General features: G+C 37.8%; 2 protein-coding genes and 1 pseudogene across 3 annotated transcripts; 2 read left to right on the forward strand and 1 right to left on the reverse strand.

Annotated features, from left to right (window-relative positions):
- Window positions 2,418-5,210, forward strand: LOC109949679 (G-type lectin S-receptor-like serine/threonine-protein kinase LECRK1). The gene is made up of 2 exons (XM_020565772.1): window positions 2,418-2,433; window positions 2,839-5,210. Exons 1-2 carry the CDS (start codon window positions 2,418-2,420, stop codon window positions 5,208-5,210), a joined length of 2,388 nt encoding a protein of 795 aa, XP_020421361.1.
- On the forward strand, window positions 7,665-10,316 carry LOC109949680 (G-type lectin S-receptor-like serine/threonine-protein kinase LECRK2). The gene has a single exon (XM_020565774.1). It carries the CDS (start codon window positions 7,665-7,667, stop codon window positions 10,113-10,115), a length of 2,451 nt encoding a protein of 816 aa, XP_020421363.1. The 3' UTR covers window positions 10,116-10,316.
- Window positions 13,358-19,354, reverse strand: LOC18787751 (annotated as a pseudogene). Its single transcript, XR_002272283.1, has 8 exons — window positions 19,038-19,354; window positions 16,469-16,586; window positions 16,326-16,384; window positions 15,513-15,573; window positions 15,287-15,380; window positions 15,128-15,208; window positions 14,937-15,048; window positions 13,358-13,794 (listed from the first exon to the last, which is right to left on the reverse strand). The product of XR_002272283.1 is annotated as a serine/threonine-protein kinase ATG1t (transcript).

Raw genomic sequence — 21,758 nt, forward strand, 5'->3', positions numbered from 1 at the left:
TCATTACACCTACTCTAACATCAATTCCTGACTTTGTCAGTGAAGCTAACTAAGGTGATACCCCCTCCAGCTACTAAGAGGAGCAACAAAAATAATACTCATGCAGTCCTTTTTTATCAATGCATGTGAAGCCCAAATTGCTTCCACTTGGCCCATTGTCCATTTACCAAGCATGGGACATTCCACACTTATATGGACCAATCTCTCTCTATTCTACCAATGTGGGACAAAGGTGTCTTGGATTTCATTCAAACTTCCAACAATAGTTACTACCAAAACAATTCTCTAAAATGAGGAAATTACCAAAAGCGAATGGGTAATGAGTGGAGAGGTCTATGATCTTTTAAGCACTTGATGCAATTTGATCTTCAATTCAGCATACTCTCAACATCGCCTTACATTATTGACTGTATCAAATCATTTATTGGGCATCAAAATTTCCTCTACCTCCTCTCTAATTAGAGAGAAAAACATGTATGGAGTTGTTCATACCACGCGGTAATGCCGAGTGATATAATATCATCAATCAAATATTGAAATTCTATCATACAATCTTGATACCAATTAAACTGGAACTTGATACCAAACAATCCTTTCCTTACATTTGAAAGATATATACTCTTTGAAAAATGGCCACCATATGGTCTTTCTTAGCTGAAAGATGGATACCTTTTAGTTGAGAGTAGTGTCCACCATTTGGGCTGTGTATCTTTTTTTACATCAAGTTCTATTTGGAGAAAAGACTTTCATGAAATGGGAATAGCATTAGTTTGCTATTATCCCGACTAATGACATTTTGACACGCATGACAACACTTTCACATGACATTATATTATTGGTAAGTATAGCAAAATAGTGATATCACAATTAAATTTGACTGCTGCAAGTACGGACTACTACATTTATTCATTTGGAGGAAATTTCCACGGTGTGACCCAGTTGCTCTCACTAATTGCCGTAAATGACAAGACAACATGTAAGTCAAGTCTAACTGATCAGCAGGGACGAAAATAGTTAAATTGGCCTGGCATTGTAATGCGAAAACGAAGAGTTAAATCTTTGTGAGGTTCTCTCTCTCTCTCTCTCTCTCTCTCTCTCTCTCTCTCTCTCTCTCTCTCTCTCTCTCTCTCTCTCACACACACACACATGGCTTATGTACCAGCAGTTTGCTAAAATATGAAAACTATGAGAGAATATTTGTTTGTGGGAATTTTCTGTGTATTCTTCTCCTTGTAGGAGGTCATATTTATAATACAACGAAACCTAAATAGGCAAGTAAATAATAAATTCCTAAATCTATTTGCAGTAGGAAATCAGAAATTAAAGTAAATCCATTACAATTATAATAGGAATTCTTGGTGTGTAAGGAAAGTAAGTCAATATCCACAAGTCACGCCAACACTCCCCCTCAGTTGGTGCATAGATGTCGCCAATGCCCAACTGATCTAGTGAATTGTGGAATGCTTTACTGGAAATCGCCTTTGTCAAAATATCCGCCAATTGATCCTCGGATTTCACAAAATGCGCAATCTGGTCCATGTGTCGGGGTCGTTAATCGAGAAGTCATAATCTGTGCAGCGGAAGATGCATAGGATACAGTTGAGTAGGAATTGGGATCGGAATATGAGCCTGAATCGAGGCCGGAGTCAGAGTTGAAATCGGGATCAGGGTCTGAATCAGAGCCAAATTCGAGGTTGGGGTCATCATCGGAGTGGGGGTCGGGGTCGTCTTCGGAGTCGGGGTCGGGGTCGGGGTCGGGGTCATCAAAAAGGGATCCTGATTCTGGATCGGGTTCGGGGTCAAAGTCTGCATCTGTAGGAGCGGAGCCATCTGGGCACTCAACTCAATGATGGTTGGTGGAGAATGAGAGAATGAGTCGGTGGTGCTACCTCCATGAGGGTTGAAAAAATCATCAACCCCCATAACACTAAATAAAATAATCTCTATTACAATAGGACAAAATATAATTGGTAAGTAACCAAAATTCTAATGAAATAAGGAACCAAAATTCTAACTAAGGACTCGCCAACACTTCCCCTCAAGTTGGGCAAAGATATTTCGCACGCTCAACTTGACAAGCGAGTCACAGAACACCATACTTGAGAAGTAACAATTGTAGAGAAGATCTTTTAGTCAACCACGAGTGAAACAAGTGACAAACTAAAACAAAGTTCACAGCGGAAACACAAGAGCAAACCCTAAAAAATAGGGCACATAGCAAAACACAGAAATCTTGTGGGCACGGCTGTAGATAAGGCAGAACACCGAAACCCCATGAGCACGGCAGTAGAGACAATGGCAACAATAAATTCTTCCATAGAAACTTTAGCTAATTCACTCATACACAACTTCTCTTCAATCCTCCTCTCCCCTTGAAGAGAAGGGGTCGTCGGAGTCAAGAAATAAGCAACATCTTCATGGAAATACGTCAAGGTAATTGGGATAGGTCAATAAACATATCCCTTTCACTTCCCCTCCCCCCCCCTCTCAAGGGGGGAGAAGAGCACTTAAATTTCAAGAAGAACACAAGCACAGGTCTCTAGATCGAACCTGGCTCTGATACCATGCTAAAATATGAAAACTATGAGAGAATATTTGTTTGTGGGAATTTTCTGTGTATTCTTCTCCTTGTAGGAGGTCATATTTATAATACAACGAAACCTAAATAGGCAAGTAAATAATAAATTCCTAAATCTATTTGCAGTAGGAAATCAGAAATTAAAGTAAATCAATTACAATTATAATAGGAATTCTTGGTGTGTAAGGAAAGTAAGTCAATATCCACAAGTCACGCCAACACAGTTGTGTTCTTACTCTGTGCTTTAACGATTGTAAAAGCTGAAAGAAATCACTCCAATGTTATCGAATTGGGTTCCTCTCTATCTCCGAATTCTAACCTGAGTTCATGGCTCTCACCTTCTGGCCACTTCGCCTTTGGTTTCTATCCACAAGGCAACGGCTTCGCTGTTGGGATACAGCTTGTTAATGATCCTAGTCTGACTAAGGCTGAGCAAAGCATAGTCGTCTGGACTGCACAGCGAGATGGTCCGCTTGTCTCCTCCAACTCTATGCTACTGCTAACAAGAGACGGTCTGCTTCTTCAAACTGAGCAAGGCAAACAAGTACCCATTACCGGAAATTTGTCAATAAAGGCACGTTCAGCTGCTATGCTTGATTATGGAAACTTTGTAGTCTATGATCATCGTTCTCAGGTTATCTGGCAGAGCTTTGATTCCCCAACTGATACCATATTGGGAGGTCAAAATCTGAATTCTGGCATGGATTTGGTATCTAGTGTGTCTTCCACCAACCACTCTAGTGGACGATATTGGCTGAAGATGCAGGCTGATGGCAACCTCGTTTCTTACCAGATAAATATCACCACTCCAGAAGCTTCTTATTGGAATTCCAACACTAACGGTGACATGAAGCTCAGTCTGACAGTACGGGGGTTTCTCGTTTTGCTTCCTGAAACTGGTACAGGTTCTGCACATCCCTTGGCAACTGGCTCAGATGACCCCCGCAATAACAGAACTATTATCTACCGTGCAACGCTGGATGCTGATGGGATTTTCAGATTGTACTTGCACAATTACTCTGTGATGAGCCGCAGGTCAAGAGTGTTGATTGTTTGGTCCAATTTGCATGACCAATGTGAAGTCAGAGGTGTCTGTGGCTTCAACAGTTACTGTGCACTCATATTTGGAAAGACAAACAAAACTGACTGTCATTGTTATCCCGGTTTTGTAATCAACCCCAATGATGAGTTTCGGGGCTGCTATAAGAACGGTAGTGACGATGGCTGCACTGGCAATGAAAACCAAAGGCTGCGGTACAACATGGCTTCCATAGACCATATATTATGGCCAGGTGACCATCCTTATTCAGTGGTGCGATTAGAGAAGCTACAAGTTTGCAGCGACTCTTGCCTGGAAGACTGTAGTTGTAAGGCAGTACTGTATATTAATGGCAGTTGCAACAAATACAAGCTACCACTTCGATATGGTAGAACAAGCCCAGGTATATCAGCCACAGGATTCATCAAGGTAGCTGCAACACACAATCTGCAGTTACATAATCCAACGGCTACCGGAAATTCGACATTGGTGAAATATGAAACCAAGAATAGTCGTGGCTTGATTGTAATTCTTGCTGTGAGTCTGGGTTGTATTGCATGTATATGTTTTGCCTTTGCAGTCTCCAGTTTCACCATATACGTTTACCGACTTAAGAGGTACAAGAAGCTGTTGGATCATACCAAAGTGGGATTGGCTGAAGAGTTGTTCAGTTTACAATCGTTTTCGTACTCTAAGCTTGAAGACGTAACTCATGGTTTTAAGGACGAGCTAGGAAGGGGCACTTTTGGAGCTGTTTACAAAGGAACTCTGTCAACTAGTAACAAAGTAGTTGCGGTTAAAAGGCTCGAGAAAGTTGTGGAAGAAGGAGTGAGGGAATTCAAAGCTGAAATCACTACTATTGGACGAACTCATCACAGAAACTTGGTTCAGTTGCTTGGTTTCTGTATCGAAGGCTCCCGAAAGCTTCTTGTATATGAATACATGAGCAATGGCTCGCTTGCACATCTTCTTTTTAATAAAGCCGTGCCTGTGCGCCCTTCCTGGAGAGAGAGAGTAGGAATTGTGTTGGATGTGGCTAAAGCAGTGCTCTATTTACATGAAGAGTGCGGTGTGCGTATCATACACTGCAATTTGAAACCCCAAAACATACTTCTGGATCATACTTGGACTGCCAAGATCTCTGATTTCGGTTTGGCGAGGCTGCTAATTCCAAATGATCAAACAGAGATAGCTATTGGAGGTGAACAGAGAAGCGGTTACTTGGCACCAGAATGGCAGAAGAACGCCCTGATATCAGTAAAATCAGACATCTATAGTTTCGGTATTGTACTTTTGGAGACTGTATGCTGCAGAAAAAACATAGAGCTAAAAGTTTCAGCTCCAGATGAGATGATTCTTTCTAGTTGGGCATATAAATGCTTTAAGGCCGGAGAAGTATATAAGCTTGTGGAAGATGATGATCAAAATGTAGATTTGAAGACATTAGAGAGAATGATTAAAGTGGGGCTGTGGTGTGTTCAGGACGACCCAGGTTTGCGTCCCCTCATGAAGAACGTAATCTTGATGTTGGAAGGGACAACGGATATACCAGTCCCTCCATCTCCAGAGCTTCCCAAGCCTGTTGACTTTTGATTAATCAAATCCATGTTTATCAGGCTGATAAGTCTATATTTTATATATATTTTATGCTTCCTTTGCTTATTTATTTATTAATTTCTCAGATTAAATTGGTTGTTTTTAATTGGTTTTGTGAGATTTGTGAAGGAATTGTGAAATAGGAGAAAGTGTGCTAAAAAAGGCAAGAAGATGAAGATCAATTAAAAAGAAGCCAAGTCATTCCTTTTGTTGCAAGGAATGTTGTCAAATTTCCTAGTTCAAGATGGTGCAAGTCTTATCAAGTCAAATAAGGAGAAATAAAGAAGACCTTATTTTAGAAGGAATCCTATTTTTATAACAATTGTAATTATTCCTTAGGTAGGATTTCTAGGAGTTTTATAAATAGGGAGTTTAGGTCATTGTTGAAAGGATCCATTACCCATCATCTTTTTCCACCATCGTCTTCTCTACCATATTTTTCCACCAACTTTCATTCAACCAGAGAAATATCAGAGGAAGCCAAGAATTTGCTGCTGCATTATTGGAGGAGCTTTTGAAGGTGTTCCTGTGAAGATTCTGAAGATCAAGTCCATCGGCCAAATTGGTTTTATGACAAAAATTCTCTTGTTTATATTTTCTTCTGTCATGAACTAATTTCCCTTGCTAGGGCTACGATGTAGCCTAACCTTGAATACTTAATTTCTATCGTTATATTAATTTCTGATTATTATCTCATGTTGAGTATTTGTTACTGTTCTTAATGATTTAAATATCTAGCTAATATTTAATTGATGATCCAAGCGGAGACCGAGAGGAGATGTTTGGTGTTTGCTTCTTGTAACAAATACCATGACTTGAATGAGTGCCCGAGAGGGACTAACATGATTCATGCAGTTTTCTTGTAGGTTCTCATAGAACTTAATGGGTTCTTGGTTTTCTAAATCCGTTGCTCGAGAGAGAATGAGTTGTTAATTGAGAATACTTTTGGTTGAGCCCGAGAGGGGATATCAAATGAATTAGGAGAAACCAACTGTCAACATGGATAGTAATTAGGGTTAATTGGCTATAAGAATTAAGTAGAATTGGTTATGGTGAAGTCGGATGCTCTAGTGTCTCATCATCTTAATTTTCTATCGTTAATTAAATTGTTATTTTTCATAATTGTTTTAGTTTTCTTAAAATTAATCAATCTTCTTAATCAACTGTTCAAATAAACTTATGCATTAATCATAATTGGTAATTAATAGGAAATTACAATCTTCGTGGGAACGATACTTTACTTATTTCTATATTACTTGTACGGATTGTGCGCTTGCAATAATTTCACAACAGAGGCTTTACGCATTAAGTGATATGCATATGAAGATATGTTACGGAATTTCTAGACTCGATATATGGATGTAGCTAGACTCATCCATATTCTAATTTGGTATGTCTTTGAAATGTAATAATCAATGTCCAGAGTTTTTTTAGGTTTCTCTTGTTTTAATCATGTCAAAATAATGTTCATGTACGTTTCTAGACTTCAAACTGGTTATAATTTCGAGCCTTTGTAAATTAATCCATAACCCAATATCTAGGAACTTTATAATTAGGGAAAATGGCATAAATTACATGTACAGATTGATGTAGGACTAGGAAGGATAATGTTAATAAGATTGAAGCTTGTTTTTGAAGGCTGTAAGATTATAGTGAGAAAATATTTTTAGGGTGTATTCGTTCAAATACTTTTTAGGGTGCTCGTTTGTCATGCAGAGTCGAGTGATATTAGAGAGTAGGGAATAAAACACAAGACCTCGAGCTTCAATTACAAGCTCCTTTCCATGGTGTGAAATAACTTTAAAAAGTCAAAATCAAGAACATGTACAGTCCACAAGAGCAGTGTAGGGTACACTACAACTGGAAAAATAATGCATTGTTGACTACTAGTGTGCAATGCAGTGACAATTCTTCTCCAAATTAGTGGGCAAACTTTTCACTATACATGCATTTCTTAATCAGTAAATTGTTGTAATTCTTTGTATTTTTTTTTTGGTCAATATTGATGTTTTTTTTTCTTTTTACTTTTATTGTTATAAAAAAATTCTCCACTAAATTGTAGTAATTATAATTGCTCAGGAAAGCCAATTGCCACTAAAGTAGATGAATATGGCATCGTTGTTACGAACTAGCTCTTAGTCAAGTGATAATATAGAGTTTCTAAGTTTGAATACTCCCTCCCATGCCAAAGTCTCTTTAGACTTATTCATTGGGGACAAGGAGAAGGCAGGATAGGGCCACCAGGAGCAGCTGCCTTACTTTGACATTATACTGATAATTGATAAAGCAATATGCTTCTGTGTCATGGTAAATATGATTTTCATTTGTGGTTAATTTGACTCAACAAGAAGACTTGGTCAGTCAACACACCTTAAATCACGTATTTCTCTCTCTCATATCTATCAACTTAATTTAAGGAGTGAAAATAATCCAAGCTTTTCATCTTTCAGTATGGCTTCCAATATTCAGATTGTTGTCTTCCTCCTTTCTGTATTTTGTCTAGCAGGTGACGGAGCTCCACAAAAGCATTCTAGCCAAATAATAAACCCAGGCTCTTCACTTTCTCCCCAAAGTACTCACCAACCAAGCTCATGGCCTTCTTCTTCCGGCCACTTTGCTTTTGGGTTTTATCAGCAAGGAGATGGATTTGCTGTCGGAATTTGGCTGGTGGGAATAGAAGGAAAAACAATTGTTTGGACAGCAAATCGTGACGATCCCCCAGTGACCTTAAATGCAATGCTGCAGTTAACAAGTGATGGAAAGCTTGTTCTAAGTGACCGAGGACAACAAAAGAACCTCATCATCGTCACTACTAGTACTAATTCATCGACAGACTCTGCAGCTTCCTCTGCCTCCATGCTTGATTCTGGAGATTTTGTTCTGTATAACAAAAGATTCGATGTCATTTGGAAGAGCTTTAATCATCCGACTGACACTCTCCTTGGAGGTCAGATTCTGCCTATTGGAGGTCAACTATTCTCCAGTTTTTCAGAAAATGACCACTCAACAGGACGGTTCCATCTCAACATGCAGGCTGATGGAAACCTGGTTCTATACCCGGCAAACAGCGAAAACTCGCGTGCAGATTCTTATTGGAGCTCTGAAACCTATGGCCAACCTAAGCTTCAACTTTATCTTAACACTACAGGTCGTCTAGTTCTCATCAACAGCACTAGGTGGGCAGATTTCAATGTTTTAAATTATGATGATTTGTCCAAAGCCAACCACAAAAATGGTACCATATATCGTGCGACTGTTGACGTGGATGGAAATTTCCAGTTGTATTCTTATGAATATGATGAGAGTATTGGAAAACTCCGGCCATCCCTTATGTGGTTTAAACCGGACAATCCTTGTGATGTTAAAGGCTTATGTGGCCTTAACAGCTACTGCACATTCAACGACAATAAACCAAACTGCCTTTGCCTTCCTGGATCTGATTACGCTGCCTCCGATCACATGATACTCGGTTGCTCGAGAAACTATACTCAAGTAGAGTGTAAAGATGGGAAAGAAAATACATCAAGTTATCACATGAGCACCATGGAGAATATGGTGTTGGAAGACGCTGCTTATGATCAAGCACAAATGTCAACGGTGGAAGAATGCAGCAGATCTTGCCTGGAAGACTGCAACTGCGGGGCAGCTGTTTTCGACAGTGAGAGTAATATTTGTGCCAAACAAAACTTACCACTCAGATATGTCCGAAGGGATCTCGAGGAGTCTACCAGAGCTGTCTTCAAGGTCGGCAACATAACAAGTAGTAACATAAGCAACAATCAAAACAACACTAATCTACCCATCCCGGGGAATCCAATTACCACGGTTGTTACTACCACAGACAAGAAAGTGATAGAGCAAATTCTTGTTTTAACTTTAACTCTCATCATATTCTCATGTGCCGCCCTTGCAGTTTCTGCATTTTACATTTTTAAAATCCGACTTCTGCGCTACGAAAGGTTGACAGAGCTTAATGGTGATTTGGGGCTGGCTGATGAGGAACTTACTTTGAGATCTTTTTCATACAATGAGCTGAGAAGAGCTACCAATGGGTTCAAAGAAGAATTGGGAAAGGGCTCGTTTGGAGCAGTTTACAAAGGGGCTTTAAACAAAGGAAAAAAATTCATTGCAGTGAAAAGATTAGAGAAGCTAGTCGAAGAAGGTGAGAGGGAGTTTCGTGCGGAGATGCAAGCAATCGGAAGAACTCACCACAAGAACTTAGTTCGATTGCTTGGTTACTCCGCTGAGGACTCAAAAAGGCTCCTTGTGTATGAATATATGAGCAATGGCTCCCTTGCAGATCTCCTTTTCAGGACTGAATGGCATCCTACTTGGAGTGAAAGAGTAACAATTGCACTCGATGTCGCAAGAGGTCTCCTCTATCTACATGAAGAGTGTAAGGCCCCTATCATCCATTGCGACATAAAGCCTCAAAACATTCTGATGGATGAATTCTGGAATGCTAAAATCTCTGACTTTGGACTTGCAAAATTGTTGATGCCGGATCAAACGAGGACTTTCACAGGGGTCAGAGGGACAAGAGGGTATTTGGCACCAGAATGGCAAAAGAACACTCCAATCTCAGTGAAGGCAGATGTTTATAGTTACGGAATAGTGCTTCTCGAAATTGTATGTTGCAGGCGGAACATGGACGTCAATGTTAGAGCAGAGGAGATAATTCTATCTACTTGGGTCTACAAGTGCTTTGTTGGTAGAGAGCTGCATAAGCTCGTGGGTGGTGAAGAGGTCGATAAAAAGACGTTGGAGAACATGGTTAAGGTGGGACTATGGTGTATACAAGATGAACCAGCTCTGCGTCCTTCAATGAAGTCTGTTGTGTTGATGTTACAAGGTATTACTGATATAGCTATTCCACCATGTCCAACTGCTACCTCCATGTAACTATTAGCCTGTGAGGAAATGCTTTTCTTCTTATATGCAGTTTGTTAAAAGAATAAGCAAGATTGCTAAGGGTATGGTACCTATACTGGTCACATTGTTGTACTAAAGTATCTAGAATCAAAGACTCCTTGAATCAAGAGTGTCTCTCAAGGGTAAATGATTATTCTCATCAATATGGTTCATTGTATAAATTTAATTCAAGCATATTTTCTATATCTAATTTGGGTAACTCTAATGCAGTTCTCTGCATTTTTAACTATCTTAGCCATTTAATTAATGCAATGGCTTAGTCTCTCCACATCAAGACTACTTACTTCTATATCAAAACTCAAAAATCTCCCTTCATCTGCATCCTCTTTCCTCTCGTACAATGATTACACAAAATTTTATTTCAAGACGTTAACTGGGTTTGAATTTGATTCAATGAAGCCAGTCCCGAAACCAATTTATAGTTTGGTAAGCCTGTATTTCTCATTATGAGATCAAAATAATTATCTTCAGTTTTCTATACACTTGAAGACCATGTAAGCATATTCTTGTTTCTATTACTACTTTCTTCCCCTCCGTGAATGGGAGTCTTGTGGGATTTACATGAGGGGCTAGGGATGGCTATATTTTAATCAATAACACCACGCCACATTGGCTGATTACATTGTTAGGAACCTTCATTATTGCTGAGCTGTCATAGTCAGTTTGTTAATTGATTAGTTAAGAAATTAGTTTCTAACCGAATTGGTTAATGAGAGCTTCACAGCCATATTAGGCAATTATTGTATCAAGAATGAGTTGTAGAGAATATTGTACTGTTTCGATAATTCAATAAAGAATCCTTGTTACTCTGTGTAATTCTAGGGTTAAGGTTGAAAGGGGTTTAACACACATAATCATATGTGACAGTTGTTAAAAGTTTTATATAGTTCTACTAGTAACTTTCTCTCCGAGGAGGGGCCTTGTGTTTGATTAGGGAGTTGGTAAGGCAAAGCTAACTAAGGCAATTAGGAAGATCAACCACACTAACTGAGACACATCCCATACTCTTACCGAAGGCAGTAGTGGGGAATTCTCCGCCGTGTGGAGATAGAAGAGGCAACGAAAGCATCGGCTTTCTTTGTGCTAGCAACGGCGGTAAAAAAGAGGATGCAAGCATTATCTGAATGATTAGGCTTAAAGCTATAGGTGGCTAGAATAGTCCACTTGCTACTAAAGTTAGTTGCAAATTGACACATTATCTACCACATGACGTTCCCAGTCAGGAAATCTCTTCTAAAACAATTTTTCTTTTTGGAACTTGATCTCAACTGGTGCATTGTGGCCTTTTGGGAATCAAACTCATCAGTAAAAGCACTTTCTATATAGATTACAGACTGCATCGGAGTTCCCATAATTGTTTTTACATCTCAACTCTTCTCAAAAACCTTGAAAAACCTGTGCGAATAAAATTCATGGAAGGACAGGCGGTGAACTGCAATAGTGCATCAATCAGTCAGGGGCTTCTTCATAAAGAAAAAGGACCAAGAGCCGATCCCGAAACCAATTTATAGTTTGATAAGCCTGTACTTCTCATTATGAGATCAAAATAATTATCTTCAGTTTTCTATACACTTGAAAACCATGTAAGCATATTCTTGTTTCTACTACTACTTTCTTCCCCTCCGTGAATGGGAGTCTTGTGGGATTTACATGAGGAGCTAGGGATGGCTATATTTTAATCAATAACACTACGCCACATCGGCTGATACATTGTTAGGAACCTTCATCATTGCTGAGCTGAATTAGTGACGAGTTGGCCTAGTCAGTTTGTTAATTGATTAGTTAAGAAATTAGTTTCTAGCCGAATTGGTTAATGAGAGCTTCACAGCCATATTAGGCAATTATTGTATCAAGAATGAGTTGTTGAGAATATTGTACTGTTTTGATAATTCAATAAAGAATACTTGTTACTTTGTGTAATTCTAGGGTTAAGGTTGAAAGGGGTTCAACACACATAATCATATGTGACAGCTGTTAAAAGTTTTATATAGTTCTGCTAGTAACTTTCTCTCCGAGGAGGGGCCTTGTGTCTGATTCGGTAGTTGGTAAGGCAAAGCTAACTAAGGCAAGTAGGAAGATCAACCACACTAACTGAGACAAAACCCATACTCCTACCGAAGGCAGCAGTGGGTAATTTTCCGCAATGGGAGAAAGCCCGACAGAGCAATGCTGCGTGGAGGTAGAAGAGGCAACGAAAGCATCGGCTTTCTTTGTGCTAGCAGCGGCGGTAAAACAGAGGATGCGAGCATTATTTGAATGATCAAGCTTAAAGTTGTAGGTGGCTGGTATAGTCCACTTGCTACTAAAGTTATTTGCAAATTGACACATTATCTACCACATGATGTGGTACAATCCTCTAGTCTTTCTCCAATGAGTTTTAACACCCAGACATACGTTCCCCCAACCAATGAATTTTAACACCCAAACACACGTTCCCCTAACCAGACAAACGTTCCCCCAGCCATTCATTGGTATTTAAGTCTTCCCCTAGTCTTCATTGATTGATTGGTAAAAATCTTTCTCTAGTCTTCATTGATTGATTGGTAAAATCATTCCTCAAGTCTTATGAACACCCACCTTTGTCCCACTCCTCAAAACAAAGGAGGAGGACATGTATTTTATTTTTTCGTATGAGCACATGTATATCCTTTTCTGATAAGTCTACCTCTAGAATTTTCTTCGTCATTTAATATGAAAATTACATAAAGAGAAAGCGGAAATTCCATACATTATTTCATTGACTAATCTGTCTCTCTCTAGAATTTTCTTCATCATTTTATATGAAAATTACATAAAGAAAGAGCGGAAATTCCATACATTATTTCATTGACTAATCTGTCTTCCTCTAGAATTTTCTTCGTAATTTAATATGAAAATTACATAAAGAAAGAATGGAAATTCCATACATTATTTCATTTTTGTCTTCCTTTTTGTTTGTTCCCCCAATACACAATATGCACTCATACATAAGTTCAGACATAATAGAAAATTGACAGACCAGTTAAGGAAAGGCAGTGTGCATGCGATGAAATGGGAAATGTAAAAAATTCCACATGAGAAAGAAGTAACTGTTAGTGTTTGTTTCATTGGATGAAATAGGATCCTTCACTAAAATACACACCTACGAACTATGCTTGTAAAATCAATATTACGTATTAATACCTCTTTTAACGAATGCTTTTGGTCTTGAGCATCCTAGAAGAGGAGCAACAAAAATAGAACTCGAGCAATCTCATTTTCATAGGAGGATTTCTATAATATCATGAACATGCCCTTTATGGAACCAAATGACTCAAGATATTACAATCAAGGCAGACTTTCTGAAATTGAATTCCAACTTCTAAGCTCATAGTTACTACCAAAACAAAAGGAATGAGCCTAAAAACATCACGATCCATGGAAAAGTGATGGAGCCTGAAGATCTTAACGTTCCCAATCAAGAAACCTCTTCTAACACAATTTTTCTTTTTGGAACTTGATCTCAACTGGTGCCTTGTTGCCTTTTGGGAATCAAACTCATCAGTAAAAGCACTTTCTACATAGATTTCAAACTGCATCTGAGTTCCCATAATTGTTTTTACATCTCAACTATTCCCAAAAACCTTGAAAAACCTATGCGAATAAAATTCATGGAAGGACAGGCGGTGAACTGCAATAGTGCATCAATCAGTCGGGCTTCCTCATAAAGACAAAGGACCAAGAGCCTCTACCAGATTGGGATCCTACATGGTTATACCATGCTTTAACCCATGTACCAGAATCTTCTACGGTTTGGACTGTGCCATATCTGCAATGTTTAAGTTTATTTTCGGTTAAGACTACAATGACATTTGCACTGTCTCACAGCCCTTATCCTCATCTTTCATGCTCCTCCTTGACCTTGAAGAGAACACTCAGCCTCCCATATTGTTTCCCTACAACTATAAAAGAGAAAAATCACCTAAATTCATGGTCCCTATGGCTAGAACCACAAAACCGAATGAATAAACTTTGACTTTGTCCTCACACGGACAATAAACTGAAATTGGGAAGAGCAGATGCAAAAATCTCATCTACATTGATTTTCTTTAATCAAAATTCAAATCACTCAATTATCCTCAACATGCAAGAGCAAGGTATTGAACCTGATATGTAAGACTAATAAAATTTTACAAATGAAACTTCAAACAATGAAAACCTTTTACAAATTCTACTTGTATACCCTAAAATTTCACTCATCTTCAACGTGCAACTGTTCTTCTAGATGGCTAATGAGGAAAGCTTTAGTTTGAACCTAAATGCAGTGGATTCCATGACGGTTTTTCGTTATGTAGTTATTTAGGCAGATCAGGTATCTCCCGGTTTCAAGCTATCAGCCCTTCTTAGCATTAACAGTTCAGAGTCAAAGGAAAACAAATTTGAATGGCTCAACAATTAAAATACGGTTTCGATGTGGGAAATTTGGGTGTCGGACAGATTGAGTTTTTTTATTTATAATAATTTTGTTTTCCTTTTACGAAGTCAATATTTAGAGGTTATTCACCCTTACATGCATTCAGAAAATTGATTTGTAGAGATAATGGGATTTGATCTTAGCTCTAGGTAGTAACTAGCAGCAGGGGTGAAGGACTGAGTGCTTGGAGAAGATGCATAAACTCCTTAAAGAATAGAACAATTAATACCCTGGTATAACCAGATAAAATCCCAACCTGGTAGAGAATCCTGGTCCTAACAGAGAAGCAACATATATAGCTAGTTTTGATGAAGGGTACAATAAGAATATATGAAATTGAGGAAGGTATAATGCTAGACCTGGATTTTGAGACAACAGTTTTGAACACATATCAACAGAGTCTGGATGCAACCGAGAAAGGATGAGTTGGTCAAAAGGGGGACATGTAGATGACTTGATGTTCTTAAGCACCTGGAAAGTAAAAAATTTATCACTATTTGAGCGAGCATATTTAAAGGAGTTTTTATGGCAAAAAGTAGTACATTGATACCTGAATATTAGTCCTGCCAGGAAAAGGAGGGCAACCATTAAGAAGCTCAAAAAGAATTACACCAACACTCCACATGTCAACCTATAAAAATCAAACCCTTCATTTCTGTTCATCCTGATTGAAAAGGGAAAATGGCATGAGCTCTGGACAAGATCATACCTTTCCATCATATCTTTCAAACTGAAGAACTTCAGGTGCCATGTATAATGGGGATCCACAAACTGTCTCCGCATAATCACCAGGATGTAAGCTTCTGTCCATAGTAGAAAAGAAAAGGCAAAAAATGAAACTTCCATATTTAATTGCTTTAAATCATAGTAAATAATATATAATAAAAGGGTTTCAGAATGAATTTCCACATACGTCCCTCTATGCTAGAGTTTACCTTGAGAGACCGAAATCACCTTTACCACCACATCATCATCACTGAGAGAGAGTAGAATGTCCTAGTCCAACAAAACAAAAGAATTCAGAAAATTTGAGAATTATGATGTTGTCAAACCATAGGTAAAACACTTGCATTGGCAGGTACTATGTAGAAAACCAGGAAATAAATTGCAACTTTTCTACTCTACTTTAGAAAATTACAGCATTGTCAGAACAACAATTAGTTGACATGGAAAATTCTGAAGTAGCATTTTATGCGACAAAACATCACTAAGACTAGAAATTTCAAAAAGCTTCAAGAAAGAAAGACATGGAAGTTTCCAATTTGAAGACTCCAAACCCAAAAGAATCTGTTAATATTTAGAAGTAATTTTTGGTTTTTGTTTTTTCAAATCCTAGTTGTTGAGTGGAAACCATTGGTGAAGTTTAAAAACGGGGTCACTCCAATCTACTAATGCAATTTACACGTAAGGGGGCAATGAATTGGGTAAGGATCAAAGTTCAACCAATATAGATTCAATTCATAAAATCCGTTCCTATAATGTAGATTTAAATATGAGTTTAAAATTCAATAAAATCAAGTTCAAATAAGATTCATAATGGTGAATATCAAAATCAGATTAAGAATGTCCTCTTGGGTTCTTGCTTCTCCAGCATTGTGAGACAAACACCCGGGTGCAAACTGAAAGTTGATCTTCTGTGGATATTTAACCATAGGGCCCATACATAACTTCCCCGGCAAAAGAAAATAATGGCTACAAATACGAAAATTTACTTTTGTTGCCATTGTCCTATAAAATCCTGTTTTTACCTCAGGTTTTAAGTCTCTATGAATGATGTGGTGAGAATGTAGTATTTCCAAACCAGCCCCTGTACAACAAGAATTTGATTAGATGCAGATTGCAGAAGCAGTGGAAAGCCTTATTACAAATTAAAATGAAAATAAGAAGCTACCAAGCTGCTGCATAAATTTTCTAGCAATCTGTTCTTGAACTCTCCCATGTTGCCGAATATAGGCTGCCAAATTTCCCCCATTGCAGAATTCCAGGACCAGGAATATGCAACCTTCATTCTGGGTTGAAGACATGAATAACATGCTAAATAATAGCCAAATAACACGCTGGTTTCCAACAGTTAAAAGGTTTAGAGCCTGGATATCTTCATTTATATAATCTCATTCTCTTCCCCTTCCATTTCCCTATGTACGCAATTCCGTTATGGCATGTTTACTTATCCGGAATGGGTATTGGAATAATTCCAATTCATGACTTCCCCTACGTTTACTAACACATAAGGAATAAAAAATTAGGTGGGTTCCATGTTAAAATCTGTAATCCAATACCCTCAAAACTAGGAATCGGATCAATTACAGTCCTTGCACTTAAAATATACTGTGAAAGTAGTTTGATGTTTAGAGACAATCCCATGTTCACTTCCAAACTTTTATGAAAATTTGTAAAGATAGAGGTTGAGAATTTGGGGTTCTAAAAGCTTGAGTTGTGATTATGGAATCCCTCAAGAACAACCCCTGCATTCAAAATTTGCTGTGAAAGTAGTTTAGTGTTTAGAGGATGATCTCATGCCTACTTTTACGTTTGTATGAAACATGCTTAGCGATAGAACTTGAGAGGTTTGGGCCAGTTACTGGTAAACAATATTCTTAAATAAAATACTCACGCCTTGACATGTTTAAAAGATAAATAAGTGATTCGTGACAGTGAAGGCTGGAAAGAGTGTATTCACTCAAATCTACGTGAGGCATTATACTAATCATGTAGAAAACGACAACAATGGTGCATAACAGTCCTAGAATCAAGTAGGTTAGCAAGTCTAAGTCTAAACAGTTAAATCCTGACTCGGACCCATGTTTCTTGCTTAGGTTTTCTGCATTAAAAGTTTGACTAAAAAATTGAATCGAAGATAAAGATATCCTTGTATTCATCCAAACACGTGTATATCAGAAAGTACTCATGTGAGAGGATAATTTTTGTTCTATTTATAAAAAACAAATTAGTGTGCCAGTATTTAGGAATGTCAACAACAGAAACCCATCCACCCCCTCCATTATATTTGGATCTTAGCTAGTGGTATAGTGACATGCCAATGCCATATATCTTTTAGAAGGTTCTGTAGATAGAATGAAGATTGCTGGGATAATAACCAATTTCCAAGGATTTCTTAGGATAATTCTAGCAAAGGTCCTTTGGGCTGTAAAGGATAATTTAACTAAATAGAATGAAGAGGTATCTGACAACATGAAGATCAAGAAACAGAATGGTGGAAGGAGATTAAGGGCCGGAGAGCCAGCATAGATGCAAAACTGGTGGAGTGGGGCGGGCAGCACTTAGGTTTGAGACTTCAATCATCCATAGGCGAGAGAAAAATAAAGGGAGATTCACTATTAGAGCATCCACAATGGGAGGGTATATAAGGGGGTGTATGTTAAATATACACCCCTTGTCACCGGAATCATCTTTAATGGGGAGATGTAAAGGGTTGTAAACATACATCACCACTATGGAGATGTAAAATAAAATGCACATTTGCATCTATTTTTACATCTTTTGCAGGCGGGACCCACCCTAGGAAAGAGAGGAAAAATTATACATCTTAGATTTACATGTTTCCCATTGGAGCAAAAAACGTATTTACACCCCCCGAAGGTGTAAAGGGGATGTAAAAGTGGTTTTACACCCCCGAAATTACACTTCCCCACTGTGGATGCTCTTATACTCAATATAGGAGCCTAAATTATAAAAAATAACCCTATATGAAATGGACTTTAGAAACATACCCAAAACCCATTTAGAACATAACAAAAAGGCTTTTAACTTCTTTTGAATTACAAAACTAACATTGATTTCTTAAAACAAACCTAACCCCAAAACCTTGTAAAAAAAAACCCAAAACACTCAATAGGGCATTAAAGTAATTTAATAATCAAAATTAAATTCAATAGGTCCAGCTGTCATATTTGGGGGGTTTTTTTTTTTGGGTATGTTTATAAAAATTAAATAGTATAAAGTTTATTTATAGTTTTAGTGCTACTAATGGGTATATGACTAAATATCTCAAAAATAAAACCTATTTGGAGGGGGTAAAATTCAATCCAACAACCAATCAAAAATAAAAAAAACCAGCTCAGAACTTAATCTATATCAAAGGCTTCTCTGCATTCACAATGCAAGCATAATAATTCCTTCATACTCAAAAAAAAACCACGGCTACTACCGGGTGGATGGAGGAACCAATTACTAATATTATTCCTCAAATATTTTAGGCAAAAACCAATCAATCACCAAGAGAAAAATCAAAAGACAGACGACACAAGTTGAAGCGTGATTAGCCATTAAAAACTAGTTTCACTAAAATATGGAAATTTAGAAACTCCAAATTTCCTACAATATTTCTCTGATTCAACCAAACTAATGAAATGGGTATATGGAAAAAAAATTTAAAAATAAAAAAACCACAAAATAAAAATTAATCGAAGAAATTGAAGGAAAGGAGGATGATCAAGTACCTGGAAAGCTTTGAGGAGACGAACGATGTTGGGGTGGCAAACAGAGGACAAGAATTTGATCTCGCAATCCAAGCAATTCTTGAGGCGCCTGTTGAGCCGCGAGAGGAAGACCTGCTTCAGAGCCACCACCTCCCCACTTTCTCTGTGCACGGCTTTCCACACTCTGGAGAAAGAGCCTTCCCCACCTCTGATATCAGAACGTAATCTCCTAATGCTGCTGTGCTGCTGAGTTCAGAGAGACTTGGCTTGCTTTCAGGTTCCATATTGATATTTTTGAGCTCTCAAGACTTTGCTTTGCTTGCTCTGTAAGAGCACCTCCGTCCCAAAAGGCAAGTGCAGGGCAACTTTTGGCACTATTTACGTGAATAGTGGTAGCTTTGTTTTTTGGGAAATAGCCCAAAATGCCACCATTTTTATAATTGTAATTGAAAATACCACCCTTTTTTAAAAATTTTGGAACTATGACCTATAAATAGAATTTTATTGTCCCCTTATTGCACAGATATCACTTTTGCTGAAATTTTATTGTCTCTGTTTTGCTGAAGTTCTCTCTCGCCTCTGTCTCTTCGCTGCCCTCTGTTTCTCTTCACTCTCCGGTGGCTTTGCTCCGAATCTGTGGTCCTTCAGCTCTCAGTCTCTCCTCACTCAGCTCCGACTGTCTCTTCTCTCTTCCTCTCCCAGCGACAGGTACTGTTCATCGGCATTTTCTTACAGTTTAAGGGTTTCTCTCAAGTTGTTTTAGGGTTTATGCATTTCTCTGAAATTGGCTAAGGGGTTTGTTCGAAATTGGTTGAAGGTTTAGGGGTTTTGCTGAAATTAGTTTAGGGGTTTGTTCGAAATTGGTTGAAGGTTTAGGGGTTTCTCTGAAATTGGTTTAGGGGTTTCATCGAAATTGTTTTAGGGGTTTGTCTGAAATGATCTGAGTATGATGATTCTTTGTTTCAAACAGTGAATGGGTTTGTTCTTTGTGGACTGATGCTTGCACTGCTGTTGTGTTGCTGTTGCTGTTGCTATTGCTGTCGTATTGTGTTTTTTTGCTAGTGTATTGCTAATGTAGTGATGTTGTGTTGGCATTTTAGTGCAGTTGTATTTTTAGTTTTAGTATGGTTTTATTATGGTTTTTGTAGCAGTTATTGAATGGTATTTGGTGGCTTAGTATGAGTCTTTATGAGCATTGCATTTAACCTTCTTAGAAGTCTAATTGGTATCTATTTTGTTTGTTGAAGATGATATCTAAAGTGTAAGACAATTAACCTGTGTATGGTGATTTCTTCTCTGTGGATCATTACCAAAAAATACTCGCTGATTATATTTTACGTAGAAAATGTGGCCATGAAAAGAATTTGTGGCTAAAACTCCATGATGGAAGCAACCATTTTGAAATATCTTAAGCAAACTGTTGGTGGCTTGCTAAATTCCTTATTTTTTTTCTCTTTATCTTCCAACGAGGTAGTGACCCTTCACATTACACTCAATTGTGCAAAGGATTTGCATGGTTGTCTGATGGAATCGAAGAATAATTTACATAGAAAGAATTTCCTTTGTTATCGTTCGTAGTTTTTCATATATGAAAGAAACTTCTAGATTGATAAAATATCTCAAGACAGAGTTTGACAAAATCAAGTATTGTATAAATATTTGAACTTGTAAACTCCCAACCATATCATACTTTTTGTTTGAGAATAATGCTTGTTAATTCGACATATTTTTGTATAACTTTGTTTACTAAGTTTAGGGCTTGCATATTGGATATGGATGAGTTTTGTTTAGAACCATATGTGGTGTAATATGAGTTGTTTAAAAGTTTGCTGTTTTGTGCTTGATCATTGTATGCTTAAAAGCGGGAAATGAGTGAAGATGGGAACCTACCAGCAGCAGCTGTGGTTTAGAGAAATGGGGACATTGATTTTGCTATAAGCTAACTGTTTAAGCTTTTGCTTTTGTTGTTTGTGTATGGATACTTAGAGAAGTCTGTTTCTGAGGAGAACTTATAATTTTGTAATTGTACATGTCTTACAAACATTTTATACCGTTTTGATGGTTTATTTATGAATTTATCTTTCATTTTTTGTTAAGAAAAAACTGAAGGGATGGTGCCAATTTCTTTCATTTTCTTACATTTGAAAGGAGGGCCATAGTAGAGTCAGTACTGTGGTTGCCACTAATTCATAGGATGTTCCATTACATTATACCTTGAAGTGAATAAATTGTTTTCTGATGTCTTGTTGTTTTTTAAAACTCTTTCTAGTCAGATAGATTGATATCGTTACTCTTGAATTGTTGTCAATTAGGCTTGTGCTACCGCACATTCCCATTCTAGCTGAAGCTGTCTCATGATTAGATGGTGTGATTATATGGTGTGTTGAGATGTGTGTTTAGATATTATATTATGCAGGAGTGGTAGAGTACTGGGTGTGTTGAAACTTGGCTTTGAGCCATTAAATGAGGAGGTCAGTTGTAAATAGCTGGGGTTTTGTTTATGATATGTATTTTTTGAATTTTTTTCACTTCATATCCTATAATAGGCTGTTCATAAGTGGTGATTGTTTATTGCTTGTTATTGTGTAGATTGCAACCGACTGAAATTCTGTTTATAATATTGGCATGCAGGGAAATATGGTTGGTGAAATGAAGTTGATGATTGCGGAGGAACAAAAATTCCAAGGGAAAGCATTGTCGTTATCCCATACGAAGACGGCAATCACTACGATAAAGGAGAAA

This window comes from Prunus persica, chromosome G6, assembly GCF_000346465.2.
Source record: "Prunus persica cultivar Lovell chromosome G6, Prunus_persica_NCBIv2, whole genome shotgun sequence".
Classification (NCBI taxonomy): Eukaryota; Viridiplantae; Streptophyta; class Magnoliopsida; order Rosales; family Rosaceae; genus Prunus; species Prunus persica.